Source organism: Trachurus trachurus, assembly GCF_905171665.1.
Source record: "Trachurus trachurus genome assembly, chromosome: 24".
Lineage (NCBI taxonomy): Eukaryota > Metazoa > Chordata > Actinopteri > Carangiformes > Carangidae > Trachurus > Trachurus trachurus.
Genome location: NC_139910.1, coordinates 17,201,983 through 17,222,157, shown reverse-complemented (window position 1 = coordinate 17,222,157; position 20,175 = coordinate 17,201,983). Strand labels below are relative to the sequence as shown.

Below are 20,175 nucleotides of genomic sequence, written 5' to 3'. Positions count from 1 at the left end.
GTTCAATCAGCATGTGGAAATGGTTACTATGCCAATGTTAAGGATAAGTTCATAGTTAGTAGTAGCGACTGTGCGTGTACAGCCACACTGAGCCAAAACATGTTTTTCTAAAAGCGCAACTACTAGCACAGCCCTCTCATTATTGCCGTCTTTTCTCCTCTTAACTCTTTTCTCTTCTTGCTCCTCTCCTCTCCCCGATTTGCAGTTACCCAATAGCCAGAGGGCACAATCACACAACCAGTAAGCCAATCAGGAAGCTTATTAAACATGACACTCACTGAGCACACTCAATATAAGCGAAGGACATGGGCTCTGAGGTCTACGTGCCAATTAGGAAAATCAGATCAATCATAACAGTCAATGTGAACTCTCTGCCACTCTTGCGCATTATCTCCTCCAGTCACAGTCCTTCTCATCTGCCTTGAAAATCCTTCTCAGATATACGCTCCAGCAATGCTGTTTCACACAATCACGCGCACAGCTTGTAGCAAAATAAACAGGGAACAGACAGTTGCTGTCTACACATTCACATGCACACACAGCACACTCCAGCAGGCTATTCATCACAATTTAGCCACAGCATTAGACACTGAGGGACCAATAACACCCTGCCTCGAATACCATACCAAAAAAAAAAAAAAAACACAAACAACACACTTCTCCTCCCATGACACAAATCTTCCCCTTCACACTCTCTCACACTTTAATTCCTGCTAAGCTGTCTGTCACCCCCCTTTTTTCCCTTCTAAATCTAGGCTGTAGTAGCTATCCACTTGAATATAAAGCAAGAGTCAAAGAAAACCTAAAAACAACACTTTTTTGTGATGATAATCCATGTATATGTGACAAGACTATAAAGTACGTATGTCCATGATCAGATGAATACTTGATTTGATCATTATATATTCTCTATTTTTTGGATCTCTTTATTGGTATTGTATGATCAGTCATGACCCTTTAGCCGGTGGGCAGTATGCAATGTATGTTGTCTTATGTTGTTGTGTTGAATATATGTGAGGATATGTTTTTCTATATTCAATCAGGCTTGAAATGTCAAAAGTTAACACATGGAGGGTGTTTATATTAAAAGAGCCTGTATATACATTAGCAGCTTAACTGCAATTTTCTGGTGAGAAATTTCCAAAGACCTTATAGTAATACCTCCCCATTAACTATGCTACAAGTGAAGTGACTTGAAATTTTGTTCTGTGGACAAGTTTAAAGGCCATTTTTAAAGGTTACCTTTAAAAGGAAGTCTGTTACTATTTCCACTCTGTTATATTGTACCATAAGTCTCCAGAGAAAGAATTCTTGTAGTTTGTTTTTGGGCACTGACAGCTGCACCATCCTTTTGATGTCACGCTCTTTGCTCTGCACACTTAAAATTGAAATATATTGAGATACTCAAATCATCGCAGGAGCCGAAGCTCAGTACAGATTCTTTGTATTTATCTGTCATCTTAACTTCTCCTGATACCTCCCCTCTATCCTCTCCATCCTCTTTCTCATCAAGCCACAGATGGAGTGCTACAGGAAAAGGGACTTCTTAAGGTCTTGTCAGAAGCTTGTTGAGAGGTAGTAATAGGTCTGCTAGACCGATGATGATGATGATGAAAAAGAGAGATCTGCTTGACAAGATATAATTTCAGAACCACTGACTAAAATGCTGTGGGCAAAAACTTGTTTTGTGTGTGCAGAGTATGAAAGTGCACTACCGCCACCTATAGGCAGGCAGAATATGTGCACAATTAGTAACAATCATGACCATAATCACCAACTGTGTGATGAATATGTATGTACAACTATATACACAAATACTATCAGCTCATTTAGATCACTGTGCATGAAATTTTACCCTCTGCACTATAAAACAGTAGTTAAACATAGGGATTTAAAGGGATCTGCAGCCGCATCTCACTGTCAGATCTGGCTGAAAGTACTGTAAGTGGACTTGAGGTGAATGTTATTTTGTCAAATTTGGCAAATGTTGTGTATCATATTCCATGAATTTTGTAAAAAAAAAAAAAAAAATCACTGTTGTCTCTCTTTGAACATTTGATTTCACTGGTCTTGTTTGATGCAGCTTCATATTTTAAACAAATGACAACAATGATCCTAGTCCTGATATACAGCCATATCCATGTCTAATGACTGATACAACAATGGCTTTGGTGTTTGACAGACCCACAGTTAAGTTGTTATTCCCGATTTCATCCAGCAGATGGCGTCCTCACTCAAAGTAAAACCTGGAAAGTCTGAGCTTTAACACATGGTTAACAATAATCAACTGTAAGCCAGCCAGGTCCAGACTCACATGATTCACCTGTAATGAAGGCTAATTAAAGAACAATGTGTTGGTAAAGAAGCTGTATTTATGCAGCAGAGCAAAGCACTTCACAATTTCACATTTGTCACAAATAGACTCCGATACATTAGTGGTGGGGTTCCAGTGTGTTTAAGGTTAGGCATAGGCTATAAAGGTTTTGGCTTAGGTTGAACTACCACCTCTACAAGCTCTAAACATGAATCATATTATTTACATGTTTTCATACATTTAACCCCAAGTGTGAAGCAGATGTGGAAGGAAAATGTAATGGAGACAAGAGCAAACAGACAAGAGTCCTGTGACCTCAGTGTAGAATATTGTCCAAATATAAAAAATAAAAAAAACTTAGTATGATCAACATGAAAATCCTAATTTATTTGACCGAATAAAATACCAGACGGTGACTGAGACACGGTGGGTTGAAAAACCACCACAGACAAAGTTCCCATGTTCCTCCATAGTGATTTAAGGCAGATGAGAGGCAGTTGTACGCAAGAAGTGAGTGGATTCCCAAAGAACACAGCAAATATCAAGTCCAGTCTTGATCTAAAAGACAAGTTAGGAAAATGCAGGTGGTGTGGAACACAGGTGAGATCATGGTGAGATGTCTTGTCCACTGTAGGAGATCCAACCAGGATCCAGCAGTTTCAGGATTCATCCAAATCCAAGCGCCCAAAATCTGGCAAGTAAAGGAGAGTAAAATGGTTAGGCACTCACAATCACTGCTGACCACGGATCTATGATATGTTCTTATAATAGATCCATGGTGTCAGTCTGAAACAAGTTGTCCTACACAGATGACCTATTTGAGAAAATAAAGCTCACAGACTAATAATTAAGTTATTAGCCTATTTCTTTATGCTCAAAACATTTGCATTCCTCTACTACAACTACAGACTCACCAAAGAATCACAGGCCCAAATTCTACCCATAGCTACACACATTTAACTTTACCATTCAAGCCAAGTCTATCTTCTTCTGAGTCTCCGACAGTTTGTCTTGCAGCCGTTTCTTCCTCCAGTCCAGGAACTTCCTCCTCATCCTGTTGGCCTGCCAGCCCGCCAGGAAGCCGGCGGCGAAAGACACCGCCACGGCCACTTGTAGTGTCCTCTCCGAGACCTCTGCCATGTTCACCTCTGTCTGACAGATGCACACATTTGTGTAAGCCGCATGAAATTATCAGCCACACTCATACAGGAAGTGAATCTTTCGTACTCACGCGATAACACAGGAACGGTAATCCCGCGCTCTTCAAAGTAAAAGTCGAGGGCACGGACGTATTATGATACTACAACTACCAAAATGATACTATTACTACCACTACCACTAGTAGTATTAGTTGTAGCCTATTACCATTTCTACTGCTACTACTACTACTACTACTACTACTACTACTACTACTACTATTACTACTACTACTACTACTACTACTACTACTACTACTACTAATAATAATAATAATAATAATAATAATAATAATAATAATAATAATAATAATAATAACCTTTTAGCATTGACAGGCAAGTCAGGGTTAATTTAAAAACACGTTTATTTTGAGTAGGTAAATAGTGGTTAATCAAAGTAAAAAAAGAAAGTAAGGTCAAAAGGAAGTACAAATTCATTTAACATGGGTCACAAGTGTGTTAAAAAAAATGAAATATGAAAACATGTTTGAAACTATTTAAGTGTGGGGAACCAGCTCTTGTGCAATGCACTTCCCTCATTTCTTACTCACCATTGAATTCCAGTTATATAATTGAGCTCCCGAAAAAGAGGTTTTAAAAAAACCCATAGCTCACAAAAGCTGGGGACAATTCATGACGTACAGAAAGAATTCACACAGACATAGACATACATGCATGTTCATCACACAAGTCTGTCTGAGGCACACAGACTTTAACAAATTAAACACTCAGAACACAAAATATCGAAGCGAGGAATGAGAACTGTACAGAAGGATTAATAAAAAAAAGCATTTTGAAAATCTGTCATATAGCTACTGCATGAGATTGATCATTTACTTGTTTACAAGCTGCTGTTTGTACAATTGTAAATGAAATAAACTGTAACTGGTGGATTCAAAAAAATGTTATATTAATGCTGAAAAAAATTTCATCTGTCATCTCTCACAGTTTGGAGGTGAACATTGGTTTATTCTTTGATGACTGAGGAGGTATTGCATGAGAGGAGTGTAAACCGTAGCCTTGTGCACCTTAAGCCACACAGAGATAGGTATGAAGTGTATGAGAAGAGTGAGTGAGTGTATGAGAAGTGTTGTGATTGTAGTGGCAGCAATGGTTTCAGTGAGCACCAAGTTGTGCGTGGGTTTGTAACAAGTTGCTGTTGCTTACACCATTTTGCAACTCTCTTAAATACTAAGACGGCTACAAAGTGGCCTGCAACTCAGTATAGTCATTTTAAAACCAGCAAATGTAACATGATATGCAATCATTGAGAACAATAAACACAGTGTGATCTTTAGCACCTCTGCTTAGTAAAAAGCCTTATGGCTTCACTGTAACTCAGCTGTGGTTTGTGGTAAAAAAAAAATCCAACTTAGTGTCACGTTTCATGGTGTTGAGATACATGACTTTTTCTAATGCAGTTAACGTCTTTCAGTATAAAGAGAAAACAAAGCTAAATGAACAAGGATTTGTCACTTATTGTTGAGAATAATTCCTCTTAAGATGCATCCAGCTGTTGATGCTCAGTGGATATACTTAAGAATGAATCTAAGGATCACTGGCTTTGAAAATCTGCTCTGCCAGCTGACACATCTCTTAGGCTTGGCAGCTGTGTCCCCACAGTGATAGTGCAGCTCTGTGGTTGATTTTTTGGAGATGTTTTTGAACACAGTAGGTTTCGCTAATGAACTTAATAAAGAGTTTTTGAGATACCTACTTAAACATTCTCACCGGTTTGGAACAAAACAGATTATCTATCTTAAAAGACAGCAGCTTCTTCATTAAGTTTAAATATGCGACTGAGGTAAAGCACCATACTGGTTTATAAAGATCCCTGTCTTAGTAGATCTTCAGAGGTGTTGATACTGTGTCCATGATTAAGATCTGAACACATCCATGCTGTTGAAAGTTAGATATAGTTAAGTTATTACAGGTCACACTTCAGTGTACAGTAGCTGCCATCAGTGTGGAGCTGAACTATTTACAATCTAAAGCCATTCAGTTCTCTAATAAAATGAACATTAAATTATAAAAAATGTATCCTTAAACTGTCTTAATATGTACAGTCAACGTGTCCGATTTGTCAACAAAATGTCGGTGCAGGTGCAGTAAAAGCCGCCAAGTGTGTAATCCGAATCCCAAAGACGCTCATTATCTATTGCTGATGGTTGAGAAAGTCCGAGAGAGTCAGCACTGGTTCAGTTTTAGTGAACAGTGATCAGGAGTTTGGCTCCTCGGCAGAAAATCACAACCGATTCTGTTTAAGCCTGTCGATGTGGTAACAGAGTTTAAGTGCGGGCCCCAGCTTCAGTCCCAGGTACTTCATCATCATCTCACTTTTCAGCAGGAGCAGAGCGTCTCCATCTATCTCCTGAAACACACCACAGAGCCGTGTTACCACTAGAATCCACAATACATCACATAACGTGGTGAACTTCACGAGCACAACAATAAAAACCTTACAAATCTTACACCCTGACATATGCAGGTTTGTTCCAACACATTTTGTATTGCAGCATCGGTCATTGACAAGGGCTGTCTGCAATATAAAGCAGTATGGACTTACATGCTTCCTGAAGGCTTCAGCGTGAGGTCCTAGGGCTTGGGGGTCAGCGTCTTTAATAAACCAAACCACCTCCTCCACACCCCAGCTGGAGGGGTCTTTGTCAGCAGGACGCTTGCACTCTGCAGAGTCTGGCATAGGCATGTAACCTATGAAGCACAGGGACAGTCAAGATGTTATGCTCAAATGCTCAATATTATTGGGATCCAGGTGGGTTTATTTGCTTTCTTCGACTTAGAAGATCAATAGAGCTCTCATGCCTGGTAATGAAGAAGCTACGGCTAGGAGAAGGTTAGCTTAGCCTGCTGTTTCCACCTGACTCTGTGTGAAGTCAACACAAGGATCCAACCAGCACCTGTACAGCTCACAAACTCATGTTACTGTAACTAATACTGTCTTATTGGTTTAAATTTGAAGAAAAAAGAATATATAAAAACAAACATTTGTGGTTTTATAGTATGTTTGTTGAGTTTTTCCAGCATTTTGACTTTAGCAACAAGAAACAATATAGACTGAGATTCTAGGAAGAATCTCTCTGGTTCAAAAAGACTTTCTTGGGGTTTTTCAGAGTATTGTTTAATTTATGAGCTTGACTGATTGGATGTCTGCTCCTGGGCAAGACCATGATGGCAATCCTATCTCGACATACCTGTAAGAATAAATTATGTTATCCTACGTTAACAAGATAACTAGAGAGAGAGGGTGATGTCAGTAAAACACATTTGGCACCACCACTGTGCCAAGCATTGGTAGAAAGCAGGTTAGCAAATAATTAGCTAATTATGCACCATTGCAGTGATGGACAAAATAGATGTATACTTTTAATATGTATTTATTTATGTGGTCTTGGTTACAAAAAACCATCTGACCACACACGGCACACGTTATCACACAGCCTTACCATTTCTGTTCCCGTCCTGGAAGCTTCCTGGGCTTGATGCTTTTCTGCACACGGCCACTGGGGTGGAACAACTGCTCCCACGATAGGCGTAAGTGTGCTTCGTTGGGTACTGTGATGTCATGACATTGAAGGCAGAGTCGCTAGGATCTACAGCGTAGCGCTTTGAGTCGCATAAATAGTCATCAGGCATTGGTGTCTCTGCTGAAGGAGAGGAGACAGGAAGTCATCATCATTAAAGCCAGGTTCACGAGGAAAGGTCAGTAGGTCAAAGGTTTCACTCACCCTGTAAAATATCAACACTAAATTTTGTCCATGGTGTTGCATGAATGTAACATAATCAATGGCAACTTTTTGTAACAATTACTGATTAAAGGTATAGTTCAACATTTTGGCAAATTCGCCTATTGCCATAATCCCTATAGTTATAGGGCTAGGTTCATTACCTTTAATTATCGGTGCATGTTGTTTTGATAGATAGATAGATAGATAGATAGATAGATAGATAGATAGATAGATAGATAGATAGATAGATAGATAGATAGATAGATAGATAGAGTGATGGTCGCATCAGGGGACAGGGGACATTGTACCATTCACCTCCATTGTGTTCACTGAGCAGCTCGCGTCTCTGCCCCACGGATTTCAAAACAACATGCCCCGATAAAGGTAATGAACCTAGCCCTATAACTATAAGGATTATGGCAATAGGCAAATTTGCCAAAATGTTTGAATTATCCCTTTAAATATCAGGTCAGCATAATACCCTTCCCATCAGCATTTGTGTTTAATGCTATTTAGCAACCGTTAGCATAGTATATCTACTTGACAATGCACTTGTGTCCACTAATGTAAGCATTTAGCACAAAGGACTGCTGTGGCTAAATCTCTGCAGATTTCATGTGCTACATTATACCACAGTTATATTTTTCATGTTCTTCCGATACAGAGAAATAAATACAATGCTAATCTCTGGGTAAGCTACGCTAAAACCCCCTCAGCCTGTTACTGTATGGATGTGAAACAGCTGAGAGGTAATTCCTCTGAATCTGCCTCCTTTGTGCTAACCATTTTTCAGCTTGTCAGTAAGGTGGATGCCTGCTGCTTATGCCAGAGCTGGCTGCTTATGGATTTACCTGATGACAGATTTATAAAGCGGAAACACTCCACTGGCACGATTAAACAATGTGCAACACTGAGGTCAAATCTCTTATTGTTTTGTTATTGTATGTTTGTTTTGTTTGTATTTTATTGCCGTCTGCAAGATCTTTTACGTGATCTCTTCATGTGATTTGGGGCTGCTTAAATACTGATACGCAGAGATCCACTGTTTACTCAACTACCTTCATATCCCACAGCAAATGCTTAATATGTTAATGCTGAAAATACATATACATATAGTCATTTTTAAAATGGATAATAAACACAATTTCTACTCTAATTTCTACATCTAAATGTAAGCAGTAAATAATATAAATTTGGTCATAATAATAATATTAACAACAATGATAATAAATAATAAATAAATGGAAAACAAATGCAAGGAATTTACAGTTCAGACTACATCCAAAATAATATCTCAAAAATACAGAGACTATTTTTGAAATGCGTCTCCAGTTCACAAGAGAAATCATTTACATATCTGTCTGGGTGGCACCACAGCGAGAAAACTGCTTTTAGTGTGTGTGTGTGTGTGTGTGTGTGTGTGTGTGTGTGTGTGTGTGTGTGTGTGTGTGTGTGTGTGTGTGTGTGCTTCTGTATGTCTACAGTGTGACATCAAACAGTTTCCATGATTTACAAGAACAAAGAGCAAACCCGTGGTCCTTGACACATGAGATTCCCATTCCCACCTCAAATACACTAAAGGCAATCTTTAAATATTTGCTTATTCAGAGCAGGACAGGCTTTGGGGAGAAAAGCAAAGAAAATAGAGAGCAAGACAGATAGGGTGGCTGTGTGAAATATGTGTGTGTGTGTGTGTGTGTGTGTGTGTGTGTTTTTTGTGAAATATTAAAATATGTCTTTCTCCAGGGGCAAAGCAGGAGAGAAAAGCTCAGCGGTAAGACTCAAAGAGAATATGAAAGATGGTATGTTTGGGTTATGTTTGAAGGCATTTATTTCTCATTTTAAAGCACGTAAACATTGGCACTAATCCTACAGACGGTAGTGCTGTTTCTGATTCAACATGCACACGCACATAAGAGTCACTGTTTCATATCTAAAAGCACATCTCCTCACAGAGAACAAGTGATTGGTGTGTTTGGAGAACAAAGAAAAACACCATGTTGACACTTGTGAAGACACAAGTGCGTGTTTCGTGCTGAATTACAGTCATAGTCAGAGCAGGGACAAAGAAGATAAGATACAAGAATAATTCATTTTTCATTTTTTATGGGATAGAGGAGGTTGTAAAGGTTGTAATGGTTGAGATGGCGGCGGTGTTACCTGTTAGGGCCTGTGGCGTGGCAGAGTGGGGGACAATAGCTGCGTCCTGTGGGATGGAGCCCATCTCAGGTTCTGGTGTACTGTTGGGAGGAGAGTTGGCCAGTGGGGACATCACCATCCTGGGCTTCAGCTACAAACACACACATACACACACATCAATGGTGTTCCAGTAGAGCTGTAAGTCTGTATTCATGCTGTATTGAAATTACATCCTTACAGTACCTCCAGTGAAGAATAAAATGCTTCGGCCAGGGAATGCTACACTAGCAAATTTAGCTGAGGCTAAAATATATCCTCAGATCCACTCAGATCAGGATTTAAAGCAAAATGAGGGTCCTCAAATTGGCACTGGTGGCAAAACAATGGCGCTATTACAGTAACAGTAGCCTTGTTCCCCAACAAGCATAGAATATCATTGCTGTACCAATAATATTGTAGCTATCAGTTCTACAGCCAATTCCATGGTACGATTTTGGACCTTGATTGCATCCCCCCCCCCCTCCCTATCAACACAATACCAGTGCCAATACCAACTGCATTACCATTCATTAAAGTAACACCAACCGTAAGAATTTCACTATTAGCAGTGTCAATAAAAGCAACAGCAACAAGGTACCCTGTGAATGTTTTGAAAAGTAGGTCTCTGTCTAAAAAAAAAACAGGAAGCCACTGACTAGCCGTTAGTGAAAGTGGTGCAACAACAGCTTTAAAAATAAAAGTGCCAACAAAAAAAGCAGAAAACTGCTAGCCGATGTAAACAGGAACACAAACAACACAGGTGCTCAAGTTATTTATGAATCCGTGTTGTGAATGCTTCATGAGGAAGGAAATGCTTTCAACATTTCAAGAAACACAGAGTGCAGTTTGGAGAGAAAAAAAAACTGAATGAAAATATATACAAGAAAGTAACAGGGGGGACCTTTAAAGAGCTTTAATGTCTACAGAGGAGATTTTTTTAGTCATCCATCTCACACGTACTGGGTGGAAAAGATCTTGGTTTTAATCAATACTGCTTTAATCAATACAACAGTGCACTTGTACTGCAAGTAACTGCAAAGTTTGTCTCAGGCTTTGAGTCAATTTCACACATAATTACACTGATTGGGCCCTGAGCACTGTCAAAAGACCTGACCTGTAGTCAATTCTGTACCTGAACGCATCCTGTTTTGGAAGCTCCTGTTGCTTTCACTATTGCAGCCTGTGTAGACACTGTTTGACTCTCATGGCAAGTTAATAGTAATTTCTAAAAGATTGAAAATGAAAACACAACAATGCTTGACCGACCTTAAAGCCAGGTTTCCTGCCTCTCTTCTTCGGGACTTTGAGGGGCGACAGAGCTTCTACGTAGTGAGTCTGGAACTCCAGCTTTCGGATGGGGGGCCGCCCTCTCTTTCTGCCAGGTACTTTACCCTGGGGCCCCGCTATAAACTGTGGGCCAGGAGTGGGAGTCTGCATTTCGGAGCCGACAGACAGGGCACTCATCAGACCTGACAGAGACAGAAAGATTATTGAATAGAAAGTAACAGGAAGTGGTAGCTTTAAAGCGCACGCAACACTGCCTTGGCTCCAAACTGGAGCGGAAACTTAGATGTACATGTGAGAGACTCAGACTACCCCCTCCTCACAGAGAGAGAGAGAGAGAGAGAGAGTGAGAGAAGGGGGGAGAGGTGGAGAGAGAGAGAAACTATAGGAAATAGAAACAAAGCAACATAAAGCTTTGTACTCTACCATACCCCTCCCCCTCTCCAGCTGCAAAGATTGCAATAAATATCATTACTGCACAGAGAGAGAGAGAGAGAGTGTGTGTGTGTGTGTGTGTGTGTGTGTGAGAGAGAGACAAAGACACACACACACACACATACACACATAGAGGAAGTGAAAGCAAAGCGTGTGTACTTGCAGCACCCACACAATCAAACAATCAATCAAATGCACACACATAGACACACACCACACACACAGAGCGGTGTCTTCAAGTGTTTGTCTTACTATTCATCCACATGGCCCTGACTTCCACAATAAACCCCCCTCTTTCAAATGACCTCTCCATCATTTCATTCATGCAACACAATCCCTTACCTGGTACGGCCCTTTAACATGAAGAGGTTAATGTTGCACTCAACCAGCAGCAGCAGCCGCCTCGTACCTCGTACGACTCTTTCATTTCTATCAGCTGCTAAATAATGCACACATCTGGCCTCAGCGCAGACAGACAGACAGACTGGCAACTGTTACAGAATAAAAAAGCCTCTTCCTGTGATGACAAATACTTGGTCATGGCAGAAAGAGGGGCAAACGGGAACAGAGACAGACAGAACACGTGAATATGCATGACCCACCCCCCCCCACAAACCCCCCCTCCTACCCCCACTCCCCCCCCCAACCCCCACCCGCTCCATCCTCTTTCTGCTCCTCGGATCGAATCACACAGAAAAACACGTCAAAGATGAGCCCCCCCGAACGCATCGTATGTGAGCTTTGCCTACCATGCACACAGCCGTCTGCTGATCAATGTCTGTATGATGATGCTTCACTCCAGCTGCAGGTTTTTTGTGGATATTCCCCTGATGGATCTCCAGCAGTCTGCCTCTACTGTTCTCTGCTGCTGCTGCTGCTGCTGCTGCTGCTGCTGCTGCTGCTGCTGCTGCTACACTTTCAAGACACCGGCAACTCTGCACATCTCTCTCTCTCTCTCTCTCTCTCTCTGTTCCTCAATCTCCGTCTTCCACCGAAACATCCCCCTCCTCCCCTCCCACTTCTACCCTAACCCCCTCTTCCTCTGTGTCCCCTTTCGGTTGTCATAGCAACACGCCTCTAACATCCCGCGGCAACTGGCAGACGTGCTGAGCTCAGAGCGACGTCTGTGTGTGTGTGTGTGTGTGTGTGGGGCTGTAATGTAATTACAGTTGCCGCAGCTCAGGATTTTTCTCGTCCCTCTTCAAAAAAAAAAAAAAAAGGCTTAGAGCAAGTGACAAGGTATTCAAGCTGTGCAGTGTTTTGAGCTACAAGCGTTCACGTTGCAAACTGTAATCAATACTGTAGTCATTTCTGAAGGAATTAAAATTTAAAAAGAAAAAAAAAAGGAAAAATATACCAAAATCTAATTATAATAAATATTTTAACTACTCTTAAATACTTAAACTTTTCTCCAACGACTACATATTGGTTCTTTTGTAAACATCAAAAAGGTTAAAGGAGAAGCCCTTCAGGATTACTCTGCTGCTTATGTTTGTGATAAAAGATCTTATTTTCTGTCAAAACTCACTGCCTTCCCTGTATTTATACACTTCCTCTGTCTTTGTGTCAGTCCGTGCACGCTGCTTTTGTTTTATCTATAATGAAAAAAACACACATGGAAAGAAAAGAAGACCAGCCAAAGGCAAGGTTGTGAGTGATTTCCCTGCTGAGGCACAGGTATTAAAAGAGAGAGAGAGAGAGAGAGGGGTGGAAAAAAAAAAAAAAGCAGGCTCCTGAGTGCTTATTTGCTCTCATACGCTACAAGTGTAGAGTACAACTCAGGGCTTTACTCCTCGTATTGATTAGTTACGCTCAGGTTGCTGTATACGAAGCCGCATTTGTGGGTTTTAACACTCAATCAAAATCAGGTTAACCTTTCAAAGGGGGGGATCAAACGCCCGCGTGCCCTCGCTCGTACGCACAGCCGCCAGCGTGTAAAGAGATTTGTCAGGAGTGGGCTATAAAGCGGTCGCTCACGAGATGCCTTAACACATGAATGTGACAGGCCAAGCAAATTGTATTGTTTCACTGCTAGGAGCCGTTACATGATAATAAAAACAGAGACAATAAACAGCAAGGTCAGGACAATAAGGCTATGATACTGAGTACTGGCACACATTCACTCACTTAATCTGCAGTGACCGTGATTGTAGGAGGCCTGTGTGTGTGTGTGTGTGTGTGTGTGTGTGTGTGTGTGAAGGAAGGGACCCATAAATCATAAAAGTAATTACACAGTAAGATTAATCCTGATGCCCCTCCTCAATCAGTCCTGTCCCATTACGGAGCATCACGTAACAGACAGAGACAGACTGAGAGAGAGCAGATAATCATCTTTTACTTAAAAAGAATTGGATTGGGCGGGGGGCTAGGGGTGGGGGGGCACCCATTAACACTGACTGACAATATGAAACAACACCATTTTTTGCAGGCGAGGGAGGGGGGGGGGGGGCTTTGCACCACCGTGCCACACTCTCACACAATACATCTGGGAGCTCAGCCTAATTTGTTTATGGCTAATTAAGCAATTAAGCAATCAGTGAACCCCTACACCCAATTTTATTTTGAGACTACAGGATATGTGGTCGTCTCCTTTTGGAAGCCAAATGTCCGAGGAAGGCAGTGGAAAGCTGTTGGAAAGCCTCATGGTGTTGTGGCCACAGTAATGCAGCAATGATCAGCAATGATTAGCATAACTTAATCACTAGCTTCGGGGGATGGAGATTTGTATCTGTTTTCACTTATGCAGAGGGGAAACTGCAATGAAGTGAGTTATGCTAATGCCTCTCTAAACTGCACACCTTCACTCATAAACAGTCTAAACACACACACACACAGACATACACACACAATAAAATAACTGCATTTTAAGTAGAAACTATATGCCCTTGTCTGACTGCAGAATAGATGAATAGATCTTTGTGTGTGTGTGTGCTTCTGTGTGAGTGTGTGCGTGTGTTCTGTAATCAATGTAACAATGTAACAACCCCCCTGAATTTATTTACAGCTCAGGCAGGGCGTCACCATGGTAACAGACAGTGAAATCGGATCCTGCGCCAGAGTCATGTGATAAGGTGGGAATAAATAAACGCATAAACAGCAATGTGTGTATTAAATAGGCACTCTCACGTGCGCGCGTGCACACACACACACACACACACGCGCGCGCACGCTACCCCTCCTTATCTCCACTGAGACCCTTCATAAACACAACACACTTGAAGAGAAAGGGAAGGTGAAGAGGATGGCTCTTTTCATCAGCTTTGTGTCAGGGGGAAAAAAAATGGGATAATGTGATAAACCACATCCAGGAGTAAATATTAACTGCCCTCTTCTACAGACACACACACTCTCTCACACATCAACAATGTTTAAATAGACTACACACATTAGAAATTAGGCTGCTGTGGTCACTTCACAGCAGAGATTCACTTTTCTTACTTTGTGCGTGGGTGTCAGGGGCGTGGCTCCCCAGTCTCCGCCCACCTGGCTCTGACTCTTCTGTCTCTAGGTCGACCAGCTGCCAGCAGCCTCGTCCCCGGTCGTCGCGGTGATCCAGACGCAGGCGCAGGCGCACACCCTTGCTGAGGACACCGGGAAACCAGGTAACAGGCGCAGGTGGAGGCGGGCCCAATTCCAGGTGGGAGTCAGAGTTGAAATCCTGCCCTCGTTGCAATCTCATGCCCTCACAGCCCGCCCACGTAGGGGGAGAGACATCACACTGGAAAGAAAACATTTAACAAGCACCATTTAGACCTCTGCAGGCAGGATGTGCTTACTTTTTTAATAGATTTAAGATTGATGCATGACTATGATAATCTTCACAAATTAAGATTACTTTTATGATCTTTTACGCCTCAATGGAAGTAAAAAACTAATGCTAGGCCATAAGCAACCATAACTAGTATAATAAACATCCAGCTAGTAGTTTGATTTAGCAATGACTTCCTCAATAACAGTCTTCCCTTGTAGAAATTAAGTAATGCCTTAAAAAGTATAAATGTGGATACACTGTAAAGGTTGACTGGTGCAAAGATTGGTTATGTGTTTAATGTGATGATGACATTTAACGTCTCCAACAGCCTCTACAGTCTAATTTAGCAACTTGTTAGCAACCGTCTCAGGATCTCGACTGAGGTGATAACTGATTTTTATATCCTAAAATAAAACAAGTTGAAAATGTCTTGAGCTTGTGTTAACAAAGACCCTATTTCAGGCAACAAAGACCCAGGCATCAGGATGAAGAACTCAGAAGTGCTAAAACGCTTAAGTGCTCAAATTCCCTACTGCATCACTTCATACTGTGTTTCATATTATATATAATGTAAAAACACATTACATGGGTCCAATGGCCTGCTGTCAAATGCAAATATATACAGTTTTTTTTATGAATCTGAATTCTATCAATCACCCTTCACTCAAACAAAGTACTCCATCATTTCATTTCTCAATATTAATCACATCTTGTAAAAATTAATTCCAGATCGTTCAATGGTTGGCAGACAGTGATATAGAGAGAAAATAGACAGGGAGAGCGAAAGGAGCATTAAAAAACTAAAAGAAATTGAGGGGGAGGGGTGTGTGTGTAATTATATCACTTTGCATTCAGAGGTCAAAGAAATAAACTGGAGGCTAATAGGAGAATAGGGCTTTACTAATGATAAAAGTATTGAGCACAATGTGTCTATTGTGCTGTAAAGTGAATGCAATTTGGTCTCTGGGCACTGGATTTACTGATTAACTTTAACTAAGCTCTCAGTCTCCTCCATATTGGATGGAACAAAGGCAACGAAGATGAGAAAGACGGAAGCTGAGAAACTTATTAGAGCTGATGGAAACGTACACATTATCGCCCTGTTACTCTGCTCTGAGAGCAGATCTTATTTTCTTGTTTGATGGTTGTTAGTCGTGCAGTAATTACCCAGGGCTTTATTTACCACCTTCAGGCTGGAGGTGGGGGGGAAAGAACAATTCTTGCCTTTTTTTTTGCTCATTTGAAGGTTAAATGTTGAGTTTCAGCATCAGAGGTTTAGCATGAGCTCTAAAGCCTTCAGTCTCATCACAAAAATGTTATTAATTAAAAACAGCTAGTGGTATTTACAAAAAGACAAAGACTTCTTCATTCCAAAGAGCTCTAAGGATTATGAGCAGATACTCCAAGAAAAGAAAAGAAGGAGTTCTGCTCTATTACAAAAAACAAGGGATTGGGGTTCATACTCTGGGAACCATGAATGTCTGAAAATAATTTTGTATAAGTCTCCATGGTAGATGTTGAGACGTGTTGGTGGCGCTAGATTAAAAATTAATGCGTAGCGTAACCAGAGTGATTAGTGAGAACCATGTACCGAATTTCAAGGCAATTTACCCAATAACTGCTGAAACATACTGCCAAAATACAAAAAAAGCGCTCAAGTAAAGGTCAAGTTATCACCAACATAATTACAATTCATCCTCTGGGGATCATGAATGTTTGTGCAAAGTTCCATTAAAGGCCACTGAATAATTGTTATATAAAGTGGTAAACTGACTGACCCACAGACCATTAGGCAGACTCATGTTACTCAAAAAAACACAAAAAGCTATTTAGTTAAATATAAAGGCAGGAATATAACTTGAACTCTAAACCTTAAGGAGCAAACAATGAAGAGACAGAGGTATAAAGATGTCAGGGATAAAATAGACGGAGAGCAAATGAGAGAAAGTAAAAGTATGCTATTGTGAAACATATTGTAAGTTTCATCCAGTGGATGAACGAAAACAGAAAATTCACTGTGGTGCTTTTTGTTTATTGTCTGTTTAAAAAATATTAAAATGAATAGAGAAGTCAAAGAAGGAGGTATAAAAGAGAGAACACAGAAAAGAAGTGGGGCAATAAGAGGAATGAGTGAAGAGCTTATCAGTGCTGAGCTGTCAGATTGATCAGGTTGGAGATGAAAAACAATCAGCCTTCAACTGCAATATTTCATATTTACCAAAAAAAATCAGAAACATCAAAGAGTTATCTTTGGGAAAAAAAAAAAACATGAAAGAAGATGGTTCCTTCACACAAACACACAAATACACGGCAGCTATCTGAAGCAACCGGAGTGATAGACGTTAGATTTGATGAAACAGAATGTAACCCATCCAACACACACACACACGCACGCACGCACGCACGCACGCACACACACACACACACACACACACACACACACACACACACAGGAGACTGTCTCTGGGCCCTGGGTCCCATGAGAGCAGAAAACTACTTCATCTTACCACTTTACCCAAACACTTGTGGCCTGGAGCTCTGCCAGGAGTGAAGCTACTGAGGAGATTTCTTTAACAAAATCAAAAATGCATGGACACACACACACACACACACACACACACACACACACACACACACACACAGCTGCACTCCGTTCCCATAAGCTTTGGAATATACAGTAGTGAAGGAGGGAGCACCTGAGATGCTTGAAAGAAACTCAAATCTCATGGCTTCAGTTTTTCAGTGACTTAAGTCGCCTACAGGACAACACTCTCCACATTATGTTACAGCTGTTCTGCAGTCAGACCACAGTTAGTTAGAGTGGAAATGTTTACCAGAGACATAAATAAATTGTAAATCTTGGTAGATGGGGCCACAAATTATGTGGGATGTTGCTTTCAGGTCTTAATAACAAAAACGCTGCTCCATTTCCATCGAGATATGAAATGTGTGAATCAACAGAGCACATTTTCAAACTGTTCAAACATTTGCAAGTCTCATGTCCATAAGTTCTGGTTTGATCACAGTGTACAGTTAGATAATTACTGGATTTAGAGATGCAACTAACAATTAACAATTATACTAACAATTATGTTGATGAATCATTCAGTTTCGTCAGTGAAACGTGTGAAAAGGGTGAAAATGTCCAATGCAATTTCTCTCAGCAAAACATATTTTATTCATAATTTATGTTGTTTCTTTTATTTTTGTGCAGGAACTCATCCACCACCATTTGTTCATCTTTTGATCACCCTTTGTTGCTATCATCAAATAAATTGAATCGAACAGATTGCTCCTGTGTTTGAATGTGCAGACCACATTGCATGTTCACTGAACCAGCACCACTAAACATATTTTTTTCAATCACAGATTGTTATTAAAAAATCAGATACAATATGGAAATGTGTGGCATTTTCTCAAAAAAAAAAAAAAAAATGTTTGAAATCGTTATCAAAATTAAACTTGTTGCTGATTGATTTCTTTTCTCCTCAGTCTGGGTTACACAAAATCAAAAGATCCATTCATGTGCGCCTTTGGAAACTCTTCCTGGAGCATATTCAGGTTAAAGTACAATTTCATCAGCTTTCTCATTGTGCACAACAGCCTCTGTCTACACAGGTTAAGTTGTGTTTACCATAAGGCCTTTTCATTTTGTTCTATAGGGTCACAGCACCCTGAAATCATTTCCCTTAGAGAGCTCTCTCAAATGTTGTCTGACAAAGGTGAAAGAGGCTCAAACCAAACAGTGGGGTGTCTTTGTGGTTGTGCTGTATTGAGAACTGTAGGCTATTTGTCTTTTGTCACAGTCAGCTTTTAGTGTTTGTAAAGAAAACATAAAATGCCCTTTCTCCATACAAAGAATAAACATTTCTGGAGTTACATTCTCTGCCTACACATTTTCCATTTTTTGTGTAGTGTGCAATAAACACTGTGTTTTTATGAGCACAGATGAAGGTGTGTGTTTGGTTTTGCAAGAAGAGTTTTGGTGAAAGTAGTTTGGTATCCACAGTTTTGGAAAAAGTATAAAAGGTTTCAAGAAAAGTGTCTTCCTCCAATATTGGGCCTTGATTTTAGATCTGGGGCCTTCACTACCAATGCAGTGTTTTTGATTTCAGGGTAAAATATTTTGATAAAGAAGGAGACAAAATTGAGATCAAAATGAAATAATACCAAAAAGAGTCTGCAGAAATCGTGTCCTTAGCCTTTACTCTTTCTTTGTGCTGAAACACTATTTGTCAACTACATTTTCTTTTGTATGAGGATGTTTTGAATCCACTGACCTCCAGTGGCCTGGCTTCCGGCCCAAAGTCACAGGCCAAGATGTTCTGGCAGATATGAATGCAGAGTGATAGCTCTTGGTGGTGTGGTGTTCTTTACTATTTGCATGCTTTCCCAGTATCCATCTGTTATTCCAGCAACACACAGAGAGACACAAAATACCACCATCACTGCATGCTTGCATTACAACTTTGCATTACAAAATTATGCGTGGTTGGTGCAGGGTTAACGGTTAACTGTCAGCAGTATATTCAAATTTATAGAATAAGATTAGGCCCATGGTTGAGAAGAGAGGGGAAAGGAAGAGAAGATGAAGCGTTGTATTTGATAGATAAAGACAGGTGCACTCAAAATAGACATCTCCCTTGGGCCCCACTCTGTTATTATCTTAAAAACACACTTGGTAGTCTGCATTGAGGCAAACAAGAATTTATCAATATCTTGCATCAACTCATTATTTGCAATCAACTTTTTGGGTGTGTTATCATGAGAAAATAATGAAACTGACCAAAAATAATTAATTAAAGCACTACTATGACAACAAAAAATAATCACATTACACGTGGAGATATCACATGCAGTTTCTAATGACATTGTATTTTATGGCACTGGTAATTTAGTTCTCCTACAGAAACACACAGTGACAGTGACAAGTGGATTTTGACCTTGTTGTTAATAACCTACACTTAATCTTTTTTATTCACATGCCGTTACGTTCGTTTTCGCGGTAGAGTCTGTGGTGCATATCTTTACCTACCTCGGTGGTGGTAGCTCAGCGGCGGAAATCCATATCTCCACGGCCGGCTGTCAGGCAGGGGAGCTCCGGCTTCGTTCAGACCGTGAGCCGGTGCATGTGGAGCGGAAGCACCAGCAGGACTGTCGGCCTGGATCAGTCCCGGTTCCACCCCTGCAGATGCGGGCAGGGCAGCGAGCGAGCACCGCGTCGAAAAACGAAGGAACAGTTTCAACAACCCGCAATACGTTTTGCTCGTA

General features: G+C 40.6%; 2 protein-coding genes across 2 annotated transcripts; both read right to left on the bottom strand.

Moving 5' to 3' along the window:
* Nucleotides 1-3,283: 3,283 nt before the first annotated feature.
* lnc.lemp (lncRNA encoded micropeptide) lies at nt 3,284-3,507 on the bottom strand (the record flags this gene model as incomplete). Its single annotated transcript, XM_084000888.1, has 1 exon — nt 3,284-3,507. The coding sequence occupies exon 1, from the start codon at nt 3,452-3,454 to the stop codon at nt 3,284-3,286; it is 171 nt and encodes a 56-aa protein (XP_083857014.1). The 5' UTR covers nt 3,455-3,507.
* A 1,722-nt stretch (nt 3,508-5,229) lies between these two features.
* On the bottom strand, nt 5,230-14,832 carry scml4 (Scm polycomb group protein like 4; the record flags this gene model as incomplete). The annotated part of the gene is made up of 6 exons (XM_084000775.1): nt 5,230-5,881; nt 6,077-6,222; nt 6,975-7,175; nt 9,417-9,546; nt 10,701-10,903; nt 14,592-14,832. 6 exons carry the CDS (start codon nt 14,830-14,832, stop codon nt 5,756-5,758), a joined length of 1,047 nt encoding a protein of 348 aa, XP_083856901.1. The 3' UTR covers nt 5,230-5,755.
* Nucleotides 14,833-20,175: the final 5,343 nt, after the last annotated feature.